The sequence below is a fragment of the Mizuhopecten yessoensis genome, unplaced genomic scaffold, assembly GCF_002113885.1.
Source record: "Mizuhopecten yessoensis strain PY_sf001 unplaced genomic scaffold, ASM211388v2 scaffold716361, whole genome shotgun sequence".
NCBI classification, from domain to species: Eukaryota; Metazoa; Mollusca; class Bivalvia; order Pectinida; family Pectinidae; genus Mizuhopecten; species Mizuhopecten yessoensis.
This window is the reverse complement of record NW_018480078.1, coordinates 934,561-961,945: the sequence shown is the minus strand read 5'-3', so window position 1 is coordinate 961,945 and position 27,385 is coordinate 934,561. Positions and strand designations below refer to the sequence as shown.

Genomic DNA, 27,385 nt, shown 5'->3' with positions numbered 1-27,385 from the left:
CTTTACTCTGGTTTTGGTTTCTCCTCAGTTTCTGTTTTCCTTCCTTTGGTTTTGGCGTCAACTCAGTACATGTTGTGTTTCCTTTTGTTTTGGTGTCTCCTCAGTTCCTGTTGTCTTTCCGCTGGTTTTGGCGTCACCTCAGTACATGTTGTGTTTCCTTTTGTTCCTCCTTAGTTCCTGAACTCTGTTGCCTTACCTTTTGTTTTGGTGTCTCCTCATTCCTGATGTTGTCTTTCCTTTTGTTTTGTGTCTTTTTGATTGTTGTTGTTCGTTTTATTTTTGTTGTTTATATCAACCTTAACTATAGATTTTGTTCACACGAGTTATTGTTTTACCTGAGTACTGAGTAGAAAGGGAAAATTAGTGTAATAGAAATAACAAACCGTTTGATGAAAATGGATTTCTTTTCTTTTCTAGATTTCTAATTGATAAATTAATACAGCAAAGATTAATGTATGAATAATCAATTTAAAAAGCATAATGTGAATTATACGTTTACAAAATGGTCTTAGGTTGAAAATGTAATTATTTCCTTACTTTATAAAGACAAGTTATGGGACTGGAAACATTTTGTACCACATTACCAGTCACGTAAGTTTCAGTTACAAGGGGGACTGTTAACGTTGTTGATTTTATTCATTACAAATACTTAAGAAAATCTTAAGGGAATTGGAATTAAAATTCCACTTAAATTGAAGTCAAGTTATTTAATATTAGGTTAACTGTAAAGGAACCGAAGAAAGGTATACTTACCTGTATGCTGAACCCAGTTGGAAGCAATCTTATTTAAAGAACTATTCACTTCATTTGTTGAAAGTATAGTCGGCTTATCAAGATAATTAAGATTGAAAACGTTGGAGCGTCCCTTTAAAATTTATCTTGATCTTAGCACTTAAGTCTTTAAAAGGTATATTTGTCGAAAAAAAAAGTGTATTCGATGCATGAATTATTTGGTTTTCCTACGAGATCTGGTTTGAACGTTTTGTTTGATGTTGTTTAAGACTGACTATGGTGTTGAATAACGTACCTGACCTCTGATTATCCATTAGCGTTAAACTGATTAGACCCGAGAAACATTACTACCGGGAACCTCTTTATCTGAGCCCACGTTATGCTTCATGAATAAGAAATTTTAAATCCACAAAGAAAATATCATTACATGGTACCCGTAGTTCATTTATGTAATGTAAATCGCTGAAATGGACACACTATGATTCTGACATCGCGTGCTCATTATCTCTTTTGACAATATCTTCCAGCCAATCAATGCCGTCGACACATTCCACAATGCGCCTGTCGTGATTTTCATTGATTCCCCATAAAGTTGGTTTAGTTCGAAACCGGAGTGTCAGCGAGTAAACATGGAAATGGAAACATTGTAGGATTTTAATGATTTATAAGTTCAAAAGAAAGTTGTGATTTCAGCATGACACATTTACGAACAAGCATGTCAGGAGTACTTGTGGCGTTGGTTGTTATGTTGCAAGGTAAGTACTTGTGTCCGATTTCACTCTGTCGAGACGTGTGTACCAATATATTTGTGTGTATACTATAGTACATGTTTTGTTTTGCCATATAAACCTTACACTGTGACACCTATACAATACTGAGTACTATATAATCTAGTTGTGAGTTTGAATAGTCATGTCTTGTAATAACCTTTCTCGTGTATACTTGTACGAACATTCAGAGATAATTTAGACTCATACGAACTACAGTAGTCTAAAAGCCAGATAATACGAATATAATGTGATCAGAACTATCATTTCATTTTCTCATCGAAACATAAGACTGGAAAATTAAACTAATCCTCGGCCATTCCCGTCCTTTCTAATGTTGTACGTCACCGCTCTAGCCCCTAACACAATCGAAGTGTCAACCTACACGTTCTCCCCGTATACATTGTAAATATTTCAAAACGAGCAGATGAGGATATTTCTAAAATATTTCAAAATGAATGCAGAAGGGGTCTCCAAGGTTTGGAATACTAAATGACGTCATGTTATTAATTAAAATGACAAGGGAAAGTACAGTCCAGCTCCGGACGCTCATATGATCATTCCAACCTTATACCATACGAGTGTCCGAATTTTGACCAAGAGGAATGAGGAACATGTACACTAAACATAGCACTCCTAAGGACACCATTCTATATGTTAATAACAGTTCAATACTTCAAAGATTTTTTTTTATTATCACTTAGTGTTATGGCTTAATGCTTACTGTACTTTAGTAGTTTTAAACATTCTAAAACAGCATTGAAACAATAAATGTTAATAAGAAATACATTAAAAAATTGTTTCTAAAAAAATACGCAATAGTTTTCCGCCCCAAATCATTGTGTATTCATTGTATGATACCGTTAATATGCAACAAAGTTCCAAAGCGACATTTCAAAAAGATTAATTTAGACTTTAATGTTGTGTCATTTTAAAAACAATGGCACCGAGTCAAATGTTTTAGTGTGTGATATGATCGGTGTTGAAGATGTGTTGAGTATTAAACAATGCCGTATTGTGACACACGCTTGAATTTTGTCTCTACACAAATATTCACGGCACTTGGGTCACTGGTCCCAATTAATTATTCGTATACAGATACACCAGTGGGTCAGGGGAGATGTGTATCGTATAACACTTGTCGAAAAACAGCATTAATATATTGAATTACGTGTAGTCAGATGCGACCAATTGGGATTTATAATTGTGTAAAGGGGAAATAGGTTAGGTCCTATACTAGTATTACAACACCTACAGCACTCTGTCGAGTTAAATACACGCGCTACACGTCACTATTGACGGCAGCACCCTGTCGTAGGCCCCACAAAATTGTTGATATGTTTCAATTTAATAGGGAATGTGATGACGCATAGCTCAACCAAGAAAAGAAATATATAAATATAACATATTTTGTGAAAAACATCGTAGGTGAAGATCATAAGTATAACTCAATTTGATATAATTTTAAAATTAAAGTGAAATCAAAAGTGAAAGTGGAGCAACATTTGGCCACCCATTCCTTAATGACCAGGGTTCATACTTTTTGCGTCAATCTTTCAGAACATGTGCTAAGTGGGCCGAAAGTTTTGTAATGAAACAGCTCCAACATGGCAGTTTTTCAAGTTTTATCCATGCTACATTATATGTAAGGTATATATAGGGAAAGTGGAAAAATATTTTGTTTGTTTGTTTTAAGTTCAGTTACGAATGAGGACAAAAAATACAGTCCCTCTATATCCATAGATAGCCGTTACTGTTGTAAGCGGGTAACCGCCAACGGCCTGGTAAACATGCCTGTACTGTCTGTATGTTTACTAAAAAATAAAATGATGAAAGCACCTCTACCTGCAAACCCTCAAGTTTCTTTTGATTTATTACACGAGAAAAACATTTCGTGTGAGTTTAAACGTAGACAGGAATACATGTATGTACGCGTTAAATTCGGTGTTGATGTTGTTTTGTATCCACACGTTGTGGCCTGCTGCAGGACACATTACTATCTTCTTAAAATGTCTAAATGCTAAGAACATTAAGTGATACTTCATTAAGATTAAAAATCATTTTATAAATTTTTTAAACTTAAGTAAATTACCTTAGTAATGAGAAACCATAACATAAAATAGACGTACCGTCTCTCGGTGTCGCTAGCTTTAAATAAAATCAAGAAAAAAACCTGTGTGTACGTCAGTCATATGCTAACCTAAATATTCTCATATATTGGTATCCATGAAAAAGTAATTAATTTGATCTTATTTTATTCATACATTTAGAAATAAATATATAAACAGGAAAATCCAAACATACACTATATGCATAAGCAACAGTTGATGGAGTTCTAATTCAGATGTGTTGTCAACGAGACAATTTCAAAACATCAATAACCGATTTTTTAGCAAATCAGATACGCTTGACAAAATTCACACATTTGAAAAACAACCAGTTTATTTTATTGATGATTGTAATTTAATGTCATTTTATACAAAAGTAGGCCCTAATTTCACATTAATAACACAAAATGTAGATATACATACATACATATTATGTACAGAAACATTTGATTGTCCTGCAGTAGCTAGAATGTGAATTGAATTACCTTATATAAAGCTGGAGTGTCGTTAGTTATATTATTAAAATTTCATTTAGCCGACTCCCCGAGTAAAGAGTGTGAACACGTCACGGAAACGCTTTGAGGGAGGTATTAATGGAGAAAGCTTGTATAAGAGGTTTAATGTGAGCACATCAAACGCCCCAATGATTCAGATGAGTTGTTCTCTTTCGGATGCTAAAGGCTGCACTGGTGTTCAATATAAACGAGGGTGAATACGGGATTCTTTTGAAGGAAAGGGGATGGTCATTTATCGGTATGGTGTCTGGAAGGATTTGGTTTGCTGGTGTAAGATGTGTGTGTGAAAAGGGACTGTGTCGGTAGGTTACAGGAGGGACTGATGGTAAAGTTAAAGTAGACCGATTTTGGTTTCTGGTATGGATTGGAAAATGGGTGAAATTTGAATTGTGGGTAGAGTATGGGGTTCTATTGGTCTGGTAACTAATTGTTTTGGGAGAGGTTCGCACACATTGTTAGTTGTTACGGGGCCAGGGCAGAAATTTGGTTTGGGAAAGTTGTTATTGGTGGATTGTTCACCAAAACTTTCTAACATCCTAACAACATCAGCTTTTCAATACCTATCCAAAAACTGCTATTGATGGGATGTGAGCAGTTGTTGTTGGCAGTGTGTGGGATAACTGTTGTTTGCAGAGCGTGGAAAAATTGTTGTTGGCAGAGTGTGGGAAAGTTGTTGTTGGCAGAGTGTGGGAAAGTTGTTGTTGGCAGAGTGTGGGAATGTTGTTGTTGGCAGAGTGTGGGAAAGTTGTTGTTGGCAGAGTGTGGGAAAGTTGTTGTTGGCAGAGTGTGGGAAAGTTGTTGTTGGTAGAGTGTGGGAAAGTTGTTAAAGTGTGAGAAATGTGCTTGGGTAGAGTGCAGGAAATATGTTGGTAGAGTATGGGGAAGGTCTTGGTAGAGTGTGGAAAAGTTGCTGGTAGAGTGAGGGAAATATGTTTTGGTAGAGTGTGGCAAATATGTTGGTAGAGTGTGGGAAAGTTGTTTTGGAAGAGTGTGGGTCATCGATAATGGTAGAGTGAGGGAAATGTGATAGTAGAGTGTGGGAAAGGTGTTGGTGAAGTGTTGGAAAGATGTTGGTAGATTGTGGGAAAGTTGTTGGTAGAGTGTGGGAAAGGTGTTGGTGGAGTGTTGGAAAGATGTTGGGAGAGTGTTGGAAATGTTTTGGTAGAGTGTGGAAAAGGTGTTGGTAGAGTGTGGGAAAGGTGTTGGTAGAGTGAGGGAAATGTGTTGGTAGAGTGTGGGAAATGTGTTGGTAGATTGTGGGGAAGGTGATGGTAGAGTGAGGGAAATATGTTGGTAGAGTGAGGAAAATTTGTTGTAGAGGGTGGAAAAGGTGTTGCTAGAGGGAGGGAAAGGTGTTGGTAGAGTGTGGGAAAGGTGTTGGTAGAGTGTGGAAAAGGTGTTGCTAGAGTGAGGGAAAGGTGTTGGTAGAGTGTGGGAAATCTGTTGGTAGTGTGTGGGAAATGTGTTGGTAGATTGTGGGGAAGGTGATGGTAGAGTGAGGGAAATATGTTGGTAGAGTGAGGAAAATATGTTGTATAGGGTGGAAAAGGTGTTGGTAGAGTGTGGGAAAGGTGTGGGAAATATGTTGGTAGAGTGTGGGAAAGGTGTTGGTAGAGTGAGGGAAAGGTGTTGGTAGAGTGTAAGAAAGGTGTTGGTAGAGTGTGGGAAATATGTTGGTAGAGTGTGGGAAAGGTGTTGGTAGAGTGAGGGAAAGGTGTTGGTAGAGTGTGGGAAAGATGATGGTAGACTGTGGGAAATGTGTTGGTAGAGTGAGGCAAATATGTTGGTAGAGTGTGGGAAAGGTGTTGGTAGAGTGAGGGAAAGGTGTTGGTAGAGTGTGGGAAAGGTTTTGGTAGAGTGTGGGAAATGTGTTGGTGGAGTGTGGGAAAGGTGTTGGTAGAGTGAGGGAAAGGTGTTGGTAGAGTGTGGGAAAGATGATGGTAGAGTGTGGGAAATGTGTTGGTAGAGTGTGGGAAAGGTGTTGGTAGAGTGTGGGAAATATGTTGGTAGAGTGTGGAAATGTGTTGGTAGAGTGAGGGAATATGTTGGTAGAGTATGGGAAAGTTGTAGGTATAGTATGGTAAAGGTGTTGGTGTATTTTTGGAAAATTGTTTTGGTAGAGTGTGGGAAAGTTGTTTTGGAAGAGTGTGGGTCATCAACGATGGTAGAGTGTCGGGAAAGTTATTGTTGGTAGAGTGTCGGAGAGTAGTTGTTGGAAGAGTGTGGGAAATGTGTTTTAGATACGTAGAGTTTGAGAAAGTAATTATCGGTAGAGTGTATGGCGTGGTGAAGTTATTGTTGGAACAGTGTTGAGAAGTTATTGTCGGTAGAGTGCGGGAAGGTTACTTGCTATTTGCAATAATAGGCAATTTGACACATATATGAATGAAAATCAATATATTGACCGTCTAATATATTCTTATTGATGTAGAAATAATTTCGATTTAGAGCTACAAATGCCATTCATACAGACGAAGAGCCACACACAGTTCAATTATAAATTAAAACTTTAAATTACAGTAGTATATATGACGAGTTTATTTTAAGTTGTCCACCCCAACTCTCCTCTCTGACTACAGTTACTAGTTCATTTGCAGATTGATGGTATACATGTACACTATACCACCACTAACAACATCATAATTCCCATGTAGAGCATCGCTGGTCAGCTTCCGTCCTGCTGGAGTATCAACAGCGGCCTCAATGGGATGATAATGAAGAGATTTCTAGTTACAGTCAGCAGAGCGTGTTTGACAATGCACGTTACAATTAGCACGGGTGTGAAAACGATTTTATTGGTAATCTATAAAATTGTTACACGAAAACTCATTCATGTACTCAACAACGTAACAAGCAACACCCGCAGCTAATAGTCTGTGTAAATAGTCTAATCAATGCCGGCGGAGTTTGTCGGCCATACTCAGGGAAATGGATGAGGATGGGGGCTAACAGCAGACGGGAAATGGGTTAAAATAAGGGGTAGCTAGGTTGGGGTCAAAGGACAGCTAGAAATGTCTGTTTTCCCACGACATTGTACCAATAGAATTATTTTTTGTCGGTTTTTTTTACGAAATAACCCCACTTTAAATAATTTTAAAATGTCAATGCGTAAGATTAAGATAGATATAAACAAATTAAGGATTCGAAATAGCAACACAAGCGGTAAAATGTATGTTTGTTTGTCGGTAGGGTCGATACTTTTCTTCAAATCTTTTCTTTTTTATTTGAAGACTTCTTTTAGAATTTTAGGGCTAGAAACAAATGTCAATTCTGTTTTTGTTCCGTGTATGTAAATATGTATATAAAAGAATGTAGGTACGTATCGGGCTTACTGTGGGGTACTTGTTTGAAGTGATTGATAAGCTTCGGGATCTGTCGGGAGTATACACCGCCGTAGTTGGATTATCATGATTAAGAACCCCCGTAAACCGATAATTCCTCCTGACACACAGTAAGAGGCGATACTGTAGTTAACTAGCTAACCCAATATGTACCGTTGTAGGTAGCTTGTGTAACACCATACCCCACACACACCTACCGCACACTCTCGACCGATGTTGGTGTTTCGGTTTTAAACGTTAACGTTGCGCAACAACAGCTCATGACATCATGACACACTAATCCGTACAGCTCGATGACTCAACCAAGATTTGATTAATCCGGAAGTCTACCTGTAAATTTATTCGCCAATAGTCCAGAATGAGTACAGCATGATGTTGAATTCACGTTTCATACAGTACCAAATACGTTGAGCTTTTATATATAATAACTCAACAATCCTGTGGTAATCATTTCATAAACAAAACACGCGAATTTTGTGCAATAAAATAGGTATATTATGGATTCCTAATAATGTCATATTTTGAAATTATAGATATTTTTTAAGATTTATTTATATTCGTAAATTAAATATTCCACTAAAAAATCTTTACAATTTATTACAGACTGCTATGTATAAATGCACTCAAATTTCACGTTTCTTATTCTGTTATGTTAGCTATGAAAAAGGTAACAGTTCTATTATGAAAACTGTATGAATAGAAATCAAAATCAAATTCACATGTACTTGTTGAACATATTTTTTTTATTGGAAAATAGACTTTCAATTGCAACATACTTCCGACGTTGTTACAAATGTTTCAATCAATAGACCTTTCATCACTTTGTTACCCGCTGTGTTTGTCAATATTGAAATTAACAAGTAAACACTCTAAAAACCTCTCCGTATTGAGTACACGTTAGAAATAAAAATCTCAGATATACATTGAGTACAAAATGTTCTCAATATATCCCTGTACTCGGACATTAAATTATACGAATTACTCACCCTTCGGTTGTCATGAATAGTGTGCTCAGCATGAATATTCATAGCTTGTCTTTCATATTTTGGAATCTTTAATCAATTTGAAGATGCCTTAACGCCCATTACACGTAAATACACAAAGATAATTTGAATTGAGTTGAACCATGTCTCCGAATTAATTCATGCCCCTGTATACACACGAGGATACCGGGCGATTTCCATATTGTCCGTCCATAACTTAAACACCCTCAATAACACTCGGACCAGAATAATGTTCTTCCTTTTAAGATTTTTTGTAAATATTTTCTCATGTCAAAAGATTAGAGCGACAAGGGTTCTGTTGGTATTGTCCTGACTGGAAGTTAAAAGTCGGGTACCCTAATATTGTGTAAACAGTGTCTGGTTTCTCTTCATAAGAGGATTTAATCAGTTGAGTATTGACGTAACAATTCATGACAGGTATTGCCACCTAGCGGGAACAATCGTAAACACTCAATATTAAACAAATCTGAAGTGGTCTACAGTGTTTACAGAGAACGAGATTCCTTATAAGTCTTGATATTGATCACGCCTCTTCAGTTATTCCTTTTGTGAGATTTCTTTAATACATAATCCACTCTGCATCATATCCCGTGGGACGCCAATCATCGTTTACGGTCAGTCTTGGCCAGTTTCTGAACAGTTTGGTCATTGCTAAGCAAGTTTCAGTAGTTGATTTTGTAAGTCAGTTTGATGGTCAGTTACTGGACACTATATAGTTGGGACCCGTTTCTGGCAAGAGTGTTTCTGACCAGTTTCTAAACATTTTGCACAACATTTTAACCTGTTTCAGAAGTGATTAGTCATATCCAGACCAGTTTCTGAACAATTACAACAGTTCTAATAAGTCTTAAGGTGTGTTTAGGCAGTTTCTGGTCAGTTTCTGGACAGTTAAAACAGTTCATGTCAAGTTTCTGTACAGTTAGAACAGTTCCTGTCTAGTTACTGAACAGTTAGAAAAGTTTCTGTCCAGTTACTGAACAGTAAAAACAGTTCCTATCTAGTTACTGAAAAGTTAAAACAGTTCCTGTCCAGTAGCTGAAAGGCAAGAACAGACCCTGTCCAGTTATGAACAGTTTGAACAGTTCCCGTCCACTTTCTGAACACTAAAAACAGTTCCTGTCCAGTTACTGAACAGTAAGAACAGTTCCCGTCCACTTTCTGGACAGTGAGAATACTTCCTGTCCAGTAGCTGAACAGTAAGAACAGTTCCTGTCCAGTATCTGAACAGTAAGTAAGAACAGGTCGTGTACAGTAGCTGAGCAGTAAGAACAGTTCCTGTACAATAGCTGAACAGTTAGAACAGTGCCTGTCCAGTAGCTGAGCGGTAAGAACAGTTTCTGTCCAGTAACTGTATAGTTAAAACAGTTCCTGTACAATAGCTGAACAGTTCGAACAGTGCCTGTCCAGTAGCTGAACAGTGAGAAAAGTTCCTGTACAATAGCTGAACAGTTAGAACAGTTCCTGTACAATAGCTGAACAGTTAGAACAGTTCCTGTCCAGTAGCTGAACAGTAAGAACAGGTCGTGTCCAGTAGCTGAACAGTTAGAACAGTTCCAGTACAATAGCTGAACAGTTAGAACAGTGCCTGTCTAGTAGCTGAACAGTTGGAACAGTTCCTGTCCAGTAGCTGAACAGCTAGAACAGTTCCTGTACAATAGCTGAACAGTTAGAACAGTGCCTGTACAATAGCTGAACAGTTAGAACAGTTCCTGTCCAGTAGCTGAACAGTTGTAACAATTCCTGTCCAGTAGCTGAACAGCTAGAACAGTTCCTGTACAATAGCTGAACAGTTAGAACAGTGCCTGTACAATAGCTGAACAGTTAGAACAGTTCCTGTCCAGTAGCTGAACAGTAAGAACAGTTCCTGTACAATAGCTGAACAGTTAGAACAGTTCATGTCTAGTAGCTGAACAGTTAGAACAGTTCTTGTACAATAGCTTAACAGTAAGAACAGTTCCTGTCCAGTAGCTGAACAGTTAGAACAGTTCCTGTACAATAGCTGAATAGTTAGAACAGTTCCTGTCCAGTAGCTGAACAGTTAGAACAGTTCCTGTCCATTTTCTTTTCATCGAAATTATCGCTTATCTTTAATATGATGTATATTGCGTACAACACATTTCAATATTTAAAAAATCGGAATGAGAATCTGATCTATCAATCTTTTGACGAAACCCTTTGACTCTATTACGTAGTTGTTTAAAATACGTTTGTATACAATCTTTTATAGATCGTCGTATCAACGAAAAGTCAATTCCAATATTTCTGAACAGTAAGAACAGTTCCTGTCCAAGTTAGAACAGTTCCTGTCCATTTTCTGGACCGTTTGGACTGTTTCTGGTCAATTTTGTTAGGTGAGAGATTAATCAGCCATTAGTTTAGTTACGATTAGTGTTTGCTCAGGATTAGGAAAGTTTGATGAGTTCTTCAGCAGATTTCGGATTTCTTAAATAATTTGTTACCGAACATCTGGACAAACAACTACCTATTTATGACTCATGCCCTTTTATTACGAAATAAAAAAAAAGTGCCACTTCCCTATATGATATATGTAGGTGAAGCAAAAGTGCTCACTGCTAAGTGTGAGGTATCGCCTTCAAACATGTACAGCAACCAACACATCTGTTAGAGAAATCTCGACGTCACAATATCTTCAGTATGGCTACCGCTCTCGGCTGCTATATTGTGCTGTGGATTTGTAGGCATTTCTTTACAAATGCTCGAGACATTCTAACTTTTTCAAAATACATTTGAGTGACATACAGACATTCAAATGACTTGGTGTATAAATTAATGAGGTGGATATCATGACGTGCATATGCCTTATTAAGATGTTCAAAAGACAAAACTTCCAGTTGCAGTCTAATAAACCCTAATAGATCCTTTCGCTTCAGTAAGATGTCTTATATTAGTTGTGCAAAGAATCAGTGACGACGTCAATACTATCACATTGCATTGCCCAACACAGTGTTATATTGGATAGTCCTATTATTATCTTGTAAGCCATGTGCGTCCTGAAGAAGTCTTGTTGAAAATGGCTCTGCGGATTGTAACCATTTGATATCACCTTATATTCTAATGCATAAAGCTACACGCCATTGGGGTCAAACGAGGTCAAATTTTTGAGAACATCTTGTGCAGACATATTTACATGTAATATTTGCACTGTCTGTTCGAGAAAAGGTCGGACCTGAACAGCATGTAAGCCTCTTTTACACATCACGCACATAGCATCGATTTATAGTTGTGCACACATGCGATAATGGTACACTATGTATTTAAACTTAATTCAGAGAGTGCACCATGGTACCAAGCCCATGCTGATGAAACTCTGCTGGAAAACATTGCTCATGTTCACTGTTATGAGACCTTAGATTCAAATTATTGTATCTTGTTAGGTGTCCAAAACTCTGGAGGGTTATGTGTGTGTCAGGAGAAGTTATTTTTGTAGTGAACATATTGAAAACCTCTTGACCTAGTTGTCATATATAAAACATTGTCTTTTTAAATGAACGCAAGACACACGTGAATGTTACCTATAGTGTTTCAGATTATCAATCACCATACATTGTGGTATGTCGTAATTTACCCGTTCATATTTCAAGATTCTTAAAAGATTTTATTCAAACTTTAAGGCTTGGGCCGATCAGTACATGATATATATTATAGTATATATATCATGTACTGATCGGCCCAAGCCTTAAGGTTTGAATAAAATCTTTTAAGAATCTTGAAATATGAACGGGTAAATTACGACAACGCTTATTATATAGTAACTCGGCCCCAAGCGATGTTCCCTTTCCTAACGTTACATGTATAGTTGCTGCTTAATTCGTTAAGTAAGATAACACTGTCGTGTCATTGTCATACCGATTCACCCTCTATCTCGACTTACTCTCACAGCGCTCTTGGTTGCTTAAATCTGAAACGAATGATTAAAAAAATATAAGGCACGGAGATAAATGATACAGACGATACTTATCAAAAGCAGTCTTGAACTTTATTGATTTTATTGGCGGTGAAATTGAGCTGTGTCGTGTGCGTGCTTGTAAGGCTTTCTGTTAGTTGTGAGGTATTATAGGGAAATGTGAATTTCTGTCTCAGAAATTATCCCTGTGATTGAAAGAAACCATACGTAGAAATAGCTCAGTGTGTGAAAAACCATTAAATGAATTTATTTCAAACGTACGTAGTAATTTGGATTTCGAACCCCCCTTTTTTTTTTTAAATTATGTCATTTTATCAGAAACATGGTTTTGTTGTCAAAGAACGGATGAGCAAATACATATATGCACATGATTTTTCATTTTCATTATACTTTTTCCTTTGCCAGTATGTTAATCATACGTTACATTCATTTGAAAAAGACATTTCTAATATTGAATTCTGTAATTATGTCGGCTTCATTGAATGGCGAATCGCAAATTATTACTTAAGTGTGTGCTGCAATCAATTACATTTAAAAATGTTCATTACTTTGATGTATTGTCACGTGTGTTAATAGTACTTTTATGGTTTGATTGAAACAGCTGGAGGTTTCGTCAAAATATATTTTCAATAAATTCTACAGTTAAGTCCATTGTGGAAAGTTGATTTTTGCGCAAAACCACAGTCAGATTGAAAATGTCTAAATCTGTAACTGTCATCCTCACATTATATACGAAATCAAGCTGACAATACTTGACCCTTGATTATACAATCATCTCGTATATTCTATTGGTCATACAACAATAGCCACCTTTATTAAACGTAAACATATCTGACAAGGGGTAAGCAGAATCTGTTTATAAGACTAGAATTTTAAATCCTAGTATATATAATTATCTGGTAATTATTTTAAGAAAAGCCTTAGCAGGTGTCGAGACGATATTTCATCCCTTGGTGTTCGTTTAAACCATTACGCCCAGTCTGAGGATTTCTCCAAATAAAATTTCATATGAAAAGTTGAGTTGATAAAGCAATCACTTTGATGATTGATCATTAATCGAATGTTCTCTTGTATTAATCGATGAACGTATTTGGTGTTATTTTACAAAGAGCTTTTGGTGTTATTTTTACCTCGCGAAAATCAATATCTCTCACTTTCAGTTTCTATACAAAAGGTCATGTCTCTTCATGTTTAGATATTTGACTTTGCCTAACACAATATTGTTGTTCGATTGAAGTGTGTTTATACTGTTTTTGTCTGCTTCAGTTGTTTCAATTGAAGTTCACCCAAACAAAGAGACGATTCACGAATAAATTGTGTACTCAATATCTTAGCAAATCTCAAAATGGTATGTTGAGGCAAATAGTTGATGCAGGTTTAAATAAGGGCTGAATATATGTCTTTAATCTTCGGTTTTACTGAAACAAAAGAGCCATGCTTGTTAGCAAAGATGTATAATAAAATGGTCTTGTCAAGACATAAACATCTTTCGGAGCGTGCTCGATAACAGAGTCGAGTAACAATTTCCGTCTAATGACCAATCAGTGCGTATTTTACTGCCGAGTATTCAAAGTAAATCGTCTGGCCTTAACAGCCGGAAATGGAGGGAACTTCCGCTTCGAAAATAAAATGTCGATTAGCATACTTCCGGTGTTCAAAACAATGCTAATAGTTGAGCCGATCACCATGGCAACGTATTCCACGCGGCTACAAAAACGGAAGTGAGGTACTACGACCTTTTAATACCGAAACGTAGCTGGCTCTTGATGATTTCATCGTACATTACATAGCTACCAACGATCGAACCCCTTTCTTTTACGGTTGGACAATAAACATTGTTCCTGTCAATATTTCGGTTTGTTAGTGGCTAGAAGCGTATCAGTCGATTCGAGAAGAGCGACACAAGAATCCTAGATAACACCTTACCCTTGCCTTTGTATGTCTTAGACCTTTAGGTAAACACGCTATTATTGTCTATAATAGGCCCAAACTCATTTATTTTGAATTTATACAAATGTCAGTTCGGCTGGAATTTAAAGGATTGTATATAGTATTGTGTCCATATCTACATGTTAATTTATTTATCGTTCGGTATCAAGTTTTGATTAGGTATAATCCGGACACCTTTGAAACTCCGTGTCTTGACACTAGTGCTGGTGTGTAGAATTCATATTTTCATAATTATGTTTAGCAAGACAGTTTTGATAAACAACTATTTAATTGTTCAACAACTAAATAGTCCACATATTTATAGCTTTTTGTCGATTTTTTTTTTCTTTTTTTTTTCTACCGTATTAGGTATAACTACCGCTCAATTCTTTTATGCCTTTTTATTTTTCTGATCTACCTTTGTTTTAAATATTAAACATTGTATATATCAAATTAATCATTTGTGTTAATGTAATTGTATGTGTACGTCATTTGATAATATATGTAAAGTATGTGTACTTACATGGAGGAATGGCTTCTATAAGGTGATTGGATTGTACTAATCCCATTCCTAATATCAATGACATTCGTTTAAACGCAGAAACATGATGAAATATATATGTAGCACGTGTACCTGTTGACTCACCTAGCTTTTGATTGTGAATAAACAACATGTTATTTATATGAACCATAAATATGAAATAATATTATTTGACATGTCTCTTCTTGTGTCCATCAAAAGTAATTTGTAACATAGTAACACGGAACTTGACTAACGGCAAGAACAAACATTAAGACAACACCGAACGAGCTTGGCATATCATTACAAGACAATCCTAAACATTTATAAATGACAAGTATGTAAAAGAATTTAAAAGAAATGAAGTACCTTATTGAAATAGACCAGCGAACACTATGAGGATTACGGAAGAAATCGGAATCTCAAGTTATAGTCATTAACGATTCCAATATATGTGTATGACATATTATTATTAAAGTATATAATATACATATAATAATGAGTTACCTGCGAATTTCACACCGTCGCATATTTATTTGAACAAACATAATGGTTAAAAAGACCAACACTATATGTATACAAAACAATCTTATTGTATTAGATTTCTATAAGACAGTCCTAATCACCATATGAATTAACAAGATGGACATATACGGAGTTTAAACATTAAGATATACATTAAATTTCATTGAAATTATCGCTTATCTTTAATATTATGTATATTGCGTACAACACATTTCAATATTTAAAAAATCGGAATGAGAATCTGGTCTATCAATCTTTTGACGAAACCCTTTGACTCTATAACGTAGTTGTTTAAAATACGTTCGTATACAATCTTTTGTAGATCGTCGTATCTACGAAAAGTCAATCCCAATATTTTCACAAAACCTATCACATATCGGCCATATCCTGGAACATTAGCTGGGGACATGCCCTTACACGTATTGTGCAATGTAATATATTCTATTTCAAATAATTTGTCTGTCAACAAAACTGGTTTATTTCATGGCATGGAAATTGAAATATCCTTTAAGAAATCACATTTCATTTAAAAGTACTGTGCGCCTCGTTCAGGCTTCACTGGGTCGACGGTTTCCATTTACATCTCCAGAAAAGATTTCTTTCATTTTGAAAATTGAGACAGTGCTTAATCATGTATGATAAATCCATCTACATACATATATATGTGGTGTACCCATCAATACACATTTAAGTATCCCATTCAAGTAAAGTTACTCCGGCTGGTTAGCTTAACCTTTGGCTATGGCGCAGGGGACAGTATATTAACACATACCTCTATAGAAAACTTACCCCGGTATAACTGAATCGAGGTAAGTCATTGAAAGTGCAAAATTTACAAATCCTGTTTTTCTGGTTATGTTTCGGAATTACATCTACTGTTTCGTTAATGTTTTATAAATTCAAAATTTATTTGCACATTTGTAACTACAATGTAGTTTGAAGGCAAAATAGAAAAACACAGTGAAATACATACATAGACATGTACATGTAGAAAAGTCGCAAAGTGATTGCTTATATTTCTAATATACATCAACATGAACAAAATTAACATACATGTAGCTTCAAATAGAAAATTTGAATTGAATATTTTTACCTGCCAAGTCCATACCTTATACTGTCAGCAAGCCCACTTACACCAAACAAAAGGAAATGCATTCTGTCAACACATTCATATGATAAATATATTAAAGTTTGTAATTGATAAAATGTATTGGCATTACGTGTAATGGAATCAGCCCCGTACTTTAACAGTGCGTATTAAAATAACCCAATGATATTAATAAAATCCAGTATCATAGATTAACCAACCACACGTACGCTTTATTTCATAATATATTTTAAATAGAATATATTGGGACCAGTACGCCATTAAGAGAAAATGAGCTAGGTAATATGACCTGTCGCCTACAGTTTTATTTGGACATAACATCTGACCGTCTACTTACAACCTTAACTGATAGGAAGACAAAACCTCGAAAAACAGATGTACGTTTATATTACTTATTGAACAGGTCCTTATGAAAATAACACCTAATCATAAGGGTAGGCAAAGTGAAATTGGTAACGCAAGGCAAACTAAAATTATTACTGGTCTATCACGATTTTGAACACAAATTGTCCTGAGTGTTTCTATTATCAAACTAACCAGACTTTGTCAAGGGTGTTTCTATTATCAAACTAACCAGACTTTGCCAAGGGTGTTCCTACTATCAATCTAACCAGACTTTGCCAAGGGTGTTTCTATTATCGAACTAACCAGACTTTGTCAGGGGTGTTTCTTTTATCAAACTAACCAGACTTTGTCAAGGGTGTTTTTTATTATCAATCTAACCAGATTTTGTCAATGGTGTTTCTATTATCAACCTGACCACTTTTTCAAGGCGATTCTAATACAATCTAACAATGTTTACCAAACATGGGTGCAAACATTGCCATGGGTGTTTCTACCATCAATCTAACCAGACTTTGTTCGTAGTGTTGTGTACGATGTATATGTGGTGGTGGTGTGAAGTATGTAATATCAGTGGGATGATAGAGTGATACCTCATCTAAACCTTGCTATTTCTCGTCTGATTGGTTCCATTGTCCACTTGACTTTTCAGAAGGCTATACCCCCATTGTACGCGTATCAATACATATGTTAAAGTGAAATTCAACCGCTTTAAAAGGATAATTCTTAGCGCTTTTGTTGTGAAACAGTCATGAAGCTACATGACTTTCTGATTTTTTTTTCTAATTTATTATAAAACGTAAAATAAATCATTTTGACTTCTAAAAGTCGAGAACTATGAATGATTTTTCATGCAAGTCGGTATGATTTTGTGTTTAAAGCGCACAATCATTTATGTCTGATGTATACATCAATTTAACACCCGATGTGAGTATTTAGATATATTGAATTACTGTTCAATAAAAAGGACAGTCAGAAAATAACCATAAATATTTTGAATCTGTATGTCTTTTCACTTAATCACAATTTTGCTATACTTTTTGTGGTCACCAAAAAACTAGGAAACGTTTTCAAAGTAATATATTTAGTTGAATACATTCCAGGAATCATTGCAACCACAGGTAGCTAGCGGTTGGCTTTAATGATAGATATTTTTGTGTTACTTCTGATTTCTTTATCAGTCACCTGGTATAACGTTTAGTTCAAACATACTGTACAATGTAGTACTGTATACCTGGAAATGTTCGCCCTTCGACGGAAAAAATCCATTTTTTGTCAAATATTAAATTCGCCTTTCACATTTAATTACTATGTATATTGTGTTGTTTACAAATGATTACTGCAATGATAAGTACGCCCCATTAAGGAGGGCGAAAAATTGAAAAAATAAACTGCAGCGAAATTTTCCATGATAGTTACATGTATACAGTAGTCGCCAGGTAAAATGGATTCCAGGGGCCTTGGTGGCCAAGTGGTCAAGGCGTTTGACAGTCTGCTACCACTAGCGGGTTCCAAACCTACGTGGGGCAGTCGCCAGGTACTGTCCGCAGGTCGGTGTTTTTTCTACGGGAGCTCCGGCTTTCCTCCACCGCCAAAACCTTGCACGTCCATAAATGACCATAGCTTTTAATAGGACGTAAAACACAAAACAAACCAATTGGATTCCACTTTCAGTGTTAACAGTTAAAGTCACATGTCATGATAAGAATGGAAATCAAATAATTATCAATGTAGTCCAAAATCTCTGCGTTGTTTCCTTTGGTATGGTATTTATCATAAAGTTATAGCAGAAACAACATCCGTCTTATGACCCTGGAAAATACGTTCTTAATTGCAATACAAATCGGAGTAATGGAAATTATCCCTAGACCATACTTATACTACTGTAGCCGTGCTAGGTTCCTCTTCTGATCTAGCAGTCATTTGTACACCAGTTGATAGGGTTCCTTTTAATTAGAACTGATGAGGATGGGGATGAGGTTAGTTTCCAAGACTCGCACATATTAAGGAAAATGTCGCTGATCTGTATCCACTATCTACATGTATGTCTAGCAAGGCTTGATTATCACAGTGTCTCCGAAGGTATCGCTGCTGCATCGTCATAAATATTTTACTGATCGACTGTTCTTACTGTACTGTAAATACTTTATTAAAGATGGATCTGGTACAGTGGAATAACACTATTCACTCTAAGAAAATATATTTCCCCCTACGAGTTAACAAACAGTACAGTATTTTTAACTCAGTAATATTGTTTTATGCATTCATGGAGTCTGGATGAGCTGATGCAACGGTTTGTAATATTTGACTAGAAATTAATAAAATAATAATACAATAGACGGACATAAAATTTAATGGGTTGCAAAGTAAAATAAGATTGTTTTAAAAGAAAAAAAGCGTATGACCAATACATTTCTGGATTTGTCCTTGCAGGTGTCCACTCGATGACCAGTACCAAGTCTATGACGGCATTATCCAGGGCCAACCTGCCCGTCCACGTCAACGACAGCGTCATCGTAGAGCTCACGGAGCAGATACTGGAGGAGAGATCGGGCAAGTTCCTACACTGTGCTGTTGACGTCATCACCGACCCGTCACGGCGTCTTCTCCTACACTTCCTCTCCATGGATATATCAAAAGACAATCTCACACCCGACAGGTAATGTTTGTCTATGACAACGAGAGAGTATCTCAAACTTCTTTTCAGTTAGCATACCACACAAGTAAACGTTTTCTTTTCACAACAATTCTGTAATTATCAAAGTTCTAGAAGGAACCGTACTTATACGTATTATAATTAGTTGTACAAAATTTATAAGATTATCTGGGGGGTTTAAGAGACAAGTTTTACTTCATAGTTCAAATAAGTTTTTCACCAATAAGTGAAGAATTCCCCCAGAAATATGTTCTACAAGTAAGAATTCTTGAAGATAATCTTCCTCGGTAATAATCCCTGTTCTATCATAAACAAACAAAAATCACTGTATTACAAATATTTCGACTAGTGAAATATTGTTTGGTCCGACTAAAGTTAACATTGATTACACTCTAGATTTGATGATATTGCTGAGAGCTAACCGTTTAACCAAATTAACCAAATTAACCATTACATTTTACCCGTCATCATGAAAGGCCCAAACCTAGAATCCTGTATCACAGTAAAAACGCCAAAGTTAGTGATTCAAGGGAGGCAACTCTAGAGCTTAAAACAGATATTTGCCTTTTGATGTAGTCTGGCATTGCCAGATTATTGCCCTGATAAATTCATGTCATTTAATTTCCTCTACATGTATATAAAGACAATTATCGGTTCACCGATGTTTCAGGGTGTAAGGAGGTTTTACAATGATTCGTAATAACTGCAAAAAAAGTGTTTACATAACAAAAATCATTTCCGGTAAAACAGAGAGTGTTATCTATCAATTAGCTCCCCGATCTGAATAGGTCAATGGATGCAATCCATACGCAAATATTTTGATTATAAGGCAATTCTAAATACATTTTTCTATTATATAACCCTTTGTTAAAGTAAATGGGCAGGCAACTCTTAGTTAGAATGACCTCAGTCTATTTCGCGCTCTGTAACATTAAAATGATTTTAAAAAAACACATTAAACAATTTCAGACTTCACATATACGACTACCGTCCGGGCGGAGCAGTGAAGCAGGTGACGCCCGTGATGGGTCTTTTCGGTGTGTACGACTCCTACTTTAAGGACACAAGCCCGGGGGTGATGGATTACAAGTCCTCCCGCAATAAACTCCGGCTAGACTACATGGGCAAGCCAAATCTCTTATATAGTGGCTTCCGGATACTCATTACGTCGTTTCAAGGTAAATCAGTTTAGAATAAGAAGTTTGGGTTTTTAACAATATTTAAGTTTTCCTTCAAATGTGCCGTTAAACATTGCAAATTAAATCATCGTTAATATAGACGGAAAAAATTCACAGAAAGGTGATTAATTCCAGTGAAATTAATAGCATGATCACATATTTTAATCTCAATATAATAATCGTTTGCTGTTTGTATTATAATTCTGAATAGCTCCGAAAACCTCCAAATTCGTGTTGTTATCTAGATCATCACTTTTCCATAAAAGTGGTTAATATTATTTTCAATGCTTTTGATTTGACACGGATAAGGACTGATTTCTGATGTGAATGTAATACCTACAAATAATGATAATGGAAATGATCTTTTGTAAGGAAACATCAGGGATATTGTTGTGTTTGATTCGATTTTTTATTATCTGCCTCAATATTATACAAATGCATATTAAGCAAGCTAATCTTCATCTTATATTATTTTTGATTTTCTGCCTTAAACTAAGCTATACCATTTGATATTCTCCCATTTGTTAGATATGTATTGCCAGATTCTCTCTTGCATTCTCCAGAGTTGAATTGTTTAACACGACATCAACACTCCGAATCGTAATAGCCATCCAAACTCATACACATACACACACATATATACACAAACTTACACATACATACACACATACATACACATACATACATACACACATGCATACACATACATACATACACATATACACACACATACATACACATGCATACACATACATACACACATACATACACATACATACATACACACAAACATAAACATACATACACAGAAATGCATCATACCAAAAAACGCTTGACAATTCTTTGTAGTTGTAGCAAGCATGCACAATAAATACCACGATGTTTTGAGATAATTACATTAATTTTCAAATATATGTTATCAAAATATTTTATAAAAAGCAATTGTTTGTCATAGCTAGATTTTATACAATATATTGTCTGACTTCATAATCAGAATATTCATAAGAATTTGGTACTTAAATGATTTAACGTAATCAAGTGTATACACAGAAACAATTATCTATATCTAATTGTTCTTACTTTTCTCACAAGATTTGCGAAGCGATGATTGTGATCGTTTACACCACCACTGTGGGCGGGCCCAAATCTGTGTTCCCCTGTCAGTCATGTGTGACGACGAGTATAACTGTGGCGACGGCGACCAGACTGACGAAAATACCTGCCACCTGGTGGTCGACCCTGAGTGGAAAGGGGCAGGTAAGTAAATAACTAATAATATTAAATATATATATTGTTTAACAGGTAAGATATAATGACCTTAACTTGGTAAATAATTGATAACTGTTTATTAGTATTTCGAAAGTAAATAAAGATAAAATGATGGATATGTAATACATAATAATGATATAAATCTGGTTAATGGTTTAGTTCACAACATGCAATGTTATATTTAATTATATAAACCTGGTTAATGGTTTAGTTCACAACATGCCATGTTATATTTAATGCTATAAACCAGGTTAATAGTTTAGTTCATAACATACCATGCTATATTTAATTATATAAACCTGGTCAATGGTTTAGTTCACAACATGCAATGTTATATTTAATTATATAAACCTGGTCAATGGTTTAGTTCACAACATGCAATGTTATATTTAATTATATAAACCTGGTCAATGGTTTAGTTCACAACATGCAATGATATATTTAATGATATATACCTGGTCAATGGTTGAGTTCAAAACATGCAATGTTATATTTAATGATATAAACCTGGTCAATGGTTAAGTTCACAACATGCAATGTTATATTTAATGATATAAACTTGGTTAAGGGTTTAGTTCACAACATGCAATGTAATATTTAGATTTACCATAATATGCATCCATATTTTTATCACAATCACAGTTTTGGGCACGATACAACAAAAATCAATAGTAATCTCTATGATAACTGTTAACAATGAATACTAATATTGTACTACATGCGAAACTTGCCATTTCTCACTTCTGTTCTAACGGTAGTACGAATTCCTTTTCAGAAGCTACCATTACGGCCGTGGTAGCCGCCGGTGTGGCTATTAGTGTCTTTCTCCTGGTTATTGTTGCTGTCCTCTGTTTCCTTAAGAAACAAAACAGAAGAAGGTATGTTGTTATTTCCAAAAAAATATCAATTTTCTTTGGTTTTGTCATCACTTTGTTAAATATATTGTTTATGCTGAGTTGTCAATTGTATTGTATCTGTAGCTATTCTAAATATTGTCCATATCCTACACACAATTTATTTTAAAATGTAATGATTTATTAAATCTGTCGGATATATTGCATCATAAATGGATAAATATAACAATGCAATATGCTTTGAAGCACTATTTCAATTTGATTGTGTTCTTCTTTTCAGTTACATTAGACAACAAAGTGTACAAATATACGCCAAAAGGAAAGCCAACGGAGAGTGGACAGTTGGAAATAACATCGACACACTGGGCGTGACTGAACTATATGCCCCGCCCACTTATGAGGATGCTGTTAAAAAGGAGGTGAATGAGGAACCGCCCCCTGCTTATGATGTTGTGTCCACACTCCCCCAGTCCCAACTACAGGGGTCACCATATTCCGTCCGATCAGTTAATAGGGTAACGGTTGTGTGTATCGAACGTCCATGTGACAATGATAACATAGACAATCTAGAGGAGTGCCAAACAGAAATAGTATGTATAGCTGCTCCCGAGCAGGCTCCAGATAGAACGGACGATGTTCAAAATGTCACTTCTTGCCCACAAGAAAATGCTTCCCTAGACAACGAACCATTGATAAGTATCTCCAACAAAAGTGTTTCTAAATCTGATGATTGTTCCCAATCATGTTCTTCCGGTCAGGAGGAGGATTCTGGGACGTATGCCGAGGAGAGTTCCCAGGAGAGCGGAAGCAGTAATCTGGAGGAGGACTTGATATCTGTAACGTCAGACTTCCAGATGACAGACGGAAAAAGTTACTTAGACAACGCAACTACAAAATCAGGAGAAAAAACTCCGGACTACTCCAATCGGATATGTCTGATGAATTGTGACGATATTGAATACGTGGACACAGTGGATGATGTGAACGGGAATGGTGTGTAACAAAACGTTTCTTTTCCAACGCAGAGAGCATTAATTTCTATGTCACCACAGTCCTCATTTGTAGCGCTATAGGGTCATGTCAATCCCAATTTTAAACGTCGTATATAACATATATGAAATTAAAGACTGAAACGGTATGTTTCCAGGAGAAATTAATTATTTTTCAATGTTAGGCCTTTGTAAATGACATGTTAAAACCAATCGGTATGATGATTTGTATGTACCGTGAGCAAAGAACTACCGATTTCAAAGATAACAAGTATCTAAGCTTAACAATGGTTCCATGCATATAATTTGGGTTTGTAAAAAACGAAAAGCAAATTAACGTTGTACATATGTATGTCAACAAAATGTAAGAATGCTAATGCTTTAGATCGAAGAAAGACGAAACATCTTGTAAAGCATTGCATTGATTTTCCCTGAAACTAATCAGCATGATATCGTTCTATGTATAAATTACAAAATTCGTGTGATATTATAGACATTTCACAAACCACATGAAGTTCAGACCAATACACGTGTGCGTTAAGTTATTAGCATTACACAATTCCCATGAAGTTGAAAACGTTACACAAATTCACGTGAAGTTAAGACCATTACGTAATACGCGTAAAGTTGTCAACATTACGTTATATACTTGAAGTTACAGACAGTAGAAATAAGACACCTGGATGATGCTTTTATGGTCACTATACACTACATCGAACAGACAGTATCCCTCCAAGCGTATACACTCTCATGTAAAATGTTTCTGAAGTTATATTTACTTTCTCATCGGCAACTAGACAAGTCCATCCATTCATAATTAGTTTTAGTACATTTAAGATGCTGGTGCTAATAAAAACAATATTTAAACATTCATTGTAATTTTTCCATGCTTAAGGTCACGCTACCACAATTGGTACAATTTTGACAGATTTTTAGTGATCTTTAAAAATTCAGATCTTGTATCTGGAATGTTTCTTGATTCTTGACAAAGACTACCTATGGTGGTTCATTTTCAGGAAACGATTTATATCTAAGTAATTTATTTTTGAAAATAGAACGCTAAACCCAGAGTGAGATTTCGTCCGTTTTTCGTCCGTTAATAGTACCCAAATTGGTACACTATATCACAGGCTATGGAAATTGTTTTTATTTCTACAAGTTGATGTGCCGATTACAACAAAATATATTGCTTTTATAGATACCATACTGAACTATAATTGTATATATTCACTTTTATATTATCCGAATATAAGGACCAGAAATCAACATTTAAACATGCTTATATTTAACCCCTTGAAAATCCTCCAAAATTTCGCCGACGTACATCGTTTTTACTGGTTTTCTGATATGTTTACTTTGAAGTCATCGTGTACTCTTAAAATGTTCCTGAAAACAAAACTATTCGGCAGAAATGCTGATAAATATCTATTTTGTTATACAGTCAAAGGAAAATGCTCAAATTTAATCTTAAAGTACTATTCGAACAATTTTCTGACCGTGTACCAATTTGGGTAGTGTACCAATTGTGGTAGCGTGACGTTATATGTTGGTTTATCATTTGAATGGAAAAGTCTGTACTTTATTTCATACTGATATTTTCTTTGATTTATCTGGACGAGAGCGTTTTTTGAGTTTTGTGCAAAAGAAGTTTGTATCTGATCAATCATCGTATGTTTTGAGTATGAAGCAAAGTGATTTGTTTTATCTATTTTTAACTTAATGTCATATTAATTAACCACAAATTGAAACGTTACTCATACATAAGAATGTGTAAAAATATTGTTTTTATTTTATTCTCATGAATATCTGTTTTCGTTGTTAAGTGAGAGCTCAGGAGTAAAAATGCAGCATTATTCACAAATATATAGTTATTGAAAGTTAATATATCTATATTGACAAGTTATTTGCTTCATTTTTATTTAATATTGTATTGAGGTGCTTGTTTTTTACTGGATCAAATTTTATATTCATTTAAACGTCATCATTTGTAATAAGTAACCTTTCATACAGAATGCTTATTAAAGTGTCTAAGAGATGTGTTCATTTCATATTTTAGTTTCAGAAAGAATGTTCTTGAGTCATGAGATTCAATAAAGGTCAAACTGCATTGAAGTAACATTTCGACATTTTTCTGTAGCACGTAAGACTTAAACATGTCTCTGATTGTATAAATTAAGAATGGTTTGATGAATAAATCAAATAATTTTGTATCAATGATGACATTCTATCGTTAAGACTCTCTATAGACATTAAAGGAAAGATTTACAATAAACCTGGAAAAATTTAAACATGATGAGCCTGCTTCGTTCAACCGGTCGACCATTCCGGGTGTCAGATGAACGTAAATCGAGCAGTCCTTGTGTGGCCTCTGGTGAATATCGATCACGTTCTCTATTTGCATATTATGACGATTTGTGTTTTTGTATACATTTGGTCTGATTTCCTAAAGTTAACACTCAATATACAAAATATTTTCAAATTACAAGATTTATCTGTTATGAGTGGAAAAGTGTTGAATTAATTTTATCGGATTTTGAAATATATAGCTAAAAGCCCAGATTCATCGTCTAAGAAAACTCGAGTTACGCCCCCTGGTACTGAAAAAACCATGTTAATAAGTCGGTCAATTTGACAAATACTTCAACCATTAGCTTCCATAATTTAGCCTTTAGTCATGTAACGGTAATCAAAACATGTTTATAAAAGTGTAATGGATAGGCATCCATGCTAATACAAAATCATTAAGCTAAATACTAAATAAACTTTTGACAAATAGCTACAATAAGACATTAATTATCATCTCACTACCAAACATTGTGGCAAACGTCTGAATTTCCCTATAAAATGTTACTTCCCATACCATTGTCAGTAGTAACGTACTAGCGTCGTGGTTTGATTTTAAGCAATGATGGTTTAGTGTCTACAATGATGGTTTAGTGTATACAATGATTAAAGCCCTTTTCGTTGTGTTCATTATAGCAATTACCTGGACTTAATGTAGCATTTCATATACGATGCGGAACAGGCTTACCTGTAATCCTAGTTTCGTCTCTGATTTTTTTGCGGGAGTTCATAATCATTCATGTTTGTTCGGATGTCTCGCAGTTCCTATGACCTGCCCCTAGATGTAGAATCTTAAATTTATTAAGTAAATCCGAAACTTTCATAATAATGATCTCTTTGAGGTCTGATACTAAATTGCAAAGAAGGAGGAAATAATTCAGTAGAGGAACGCAGCTGCAAAATCCTTTTTCAAAACTTAAGGGGCTGGTGACCAATCTACTCAGTTCCCTCTGTTCTCTTTTCTTATCGACTAAAAAATTAATTATGTCCATGTGTAGCGGCATTCTGGTATATGTTGCTCTTTCAAGTATTTCGATGTCTGTTTCATAATTTGATGATGAATAAGCTACTTATTATAACACCAATTCAGATAAAAAATGAAATAAAAGTACAAACATGTTTCTCTAAAGCTTTATTATTCTAAAAAGCAATAATAAACACTAATAATAAAAATCTAACATCTAACTAGCTTTGATATGTAAATACTAAACACAAATCCATAATGTACAATAGAAAGAGTAAATCAATATGTCTAACATATACATAGCCACAAGTTACTA

At 35.3% G+C, this 27,385-nt stretch overlaps 1 protein-coding gene across 1 annotated transcript; it reads left to right on the top strand.

The window, feature by feature from the left end:
- The first annotated feature begins 1,283 nt into the window (after positions 1-1,283).
- Positions 1,284-24,733, top strand: LOC110443880. The gene is made up of 6 exons (XM_021488319.1): positions 1,284-1,487; positions 19,250-19,475; positions 20,442-20,650; positions 21,743-21,907; positions 22,695-22,797; positions 23,054-24,733. The coding sequence occupies exons 1-6, from the start codon at positions 1,427-1,429 to the stop codon at positions 23,772-23,774; spliced, it is 1,485 nt and encodes a 494-aa protein (XP_021343994.1). The 5' UTR covers positions 1,284-1,426; the 3' UTR covers positions 23,775-24,733.
- Positions 24,734-27,385: the final 2,652 nt, after the last annotated feature.

Excerpts from the sequence above, each read along its gene's own strand:
- LOC110443880 (XM_021488319.1), top strand. The coding sequence starts at position 1,427 with ATGACACATTTACGAACAAGCATGTCAGGAGTACTTGTGGCGTTGGTT. Across the intron at positions 1,488-19,249 it reads GTTGGTTGTTATGTTGCAAG|GTGTCCACTCGATGACCAGT; the intron begins GTAAGTACTTGT and ends TTGTCCTTGCAG. Across the intron at positions 22,798-23,053 it reads AAGAAACAAAACAGAAGAAG|TTACATTAGACAACAAAGTG; the intron begins GTATGTTGTTAT and ends TCTTCTTTTCAG.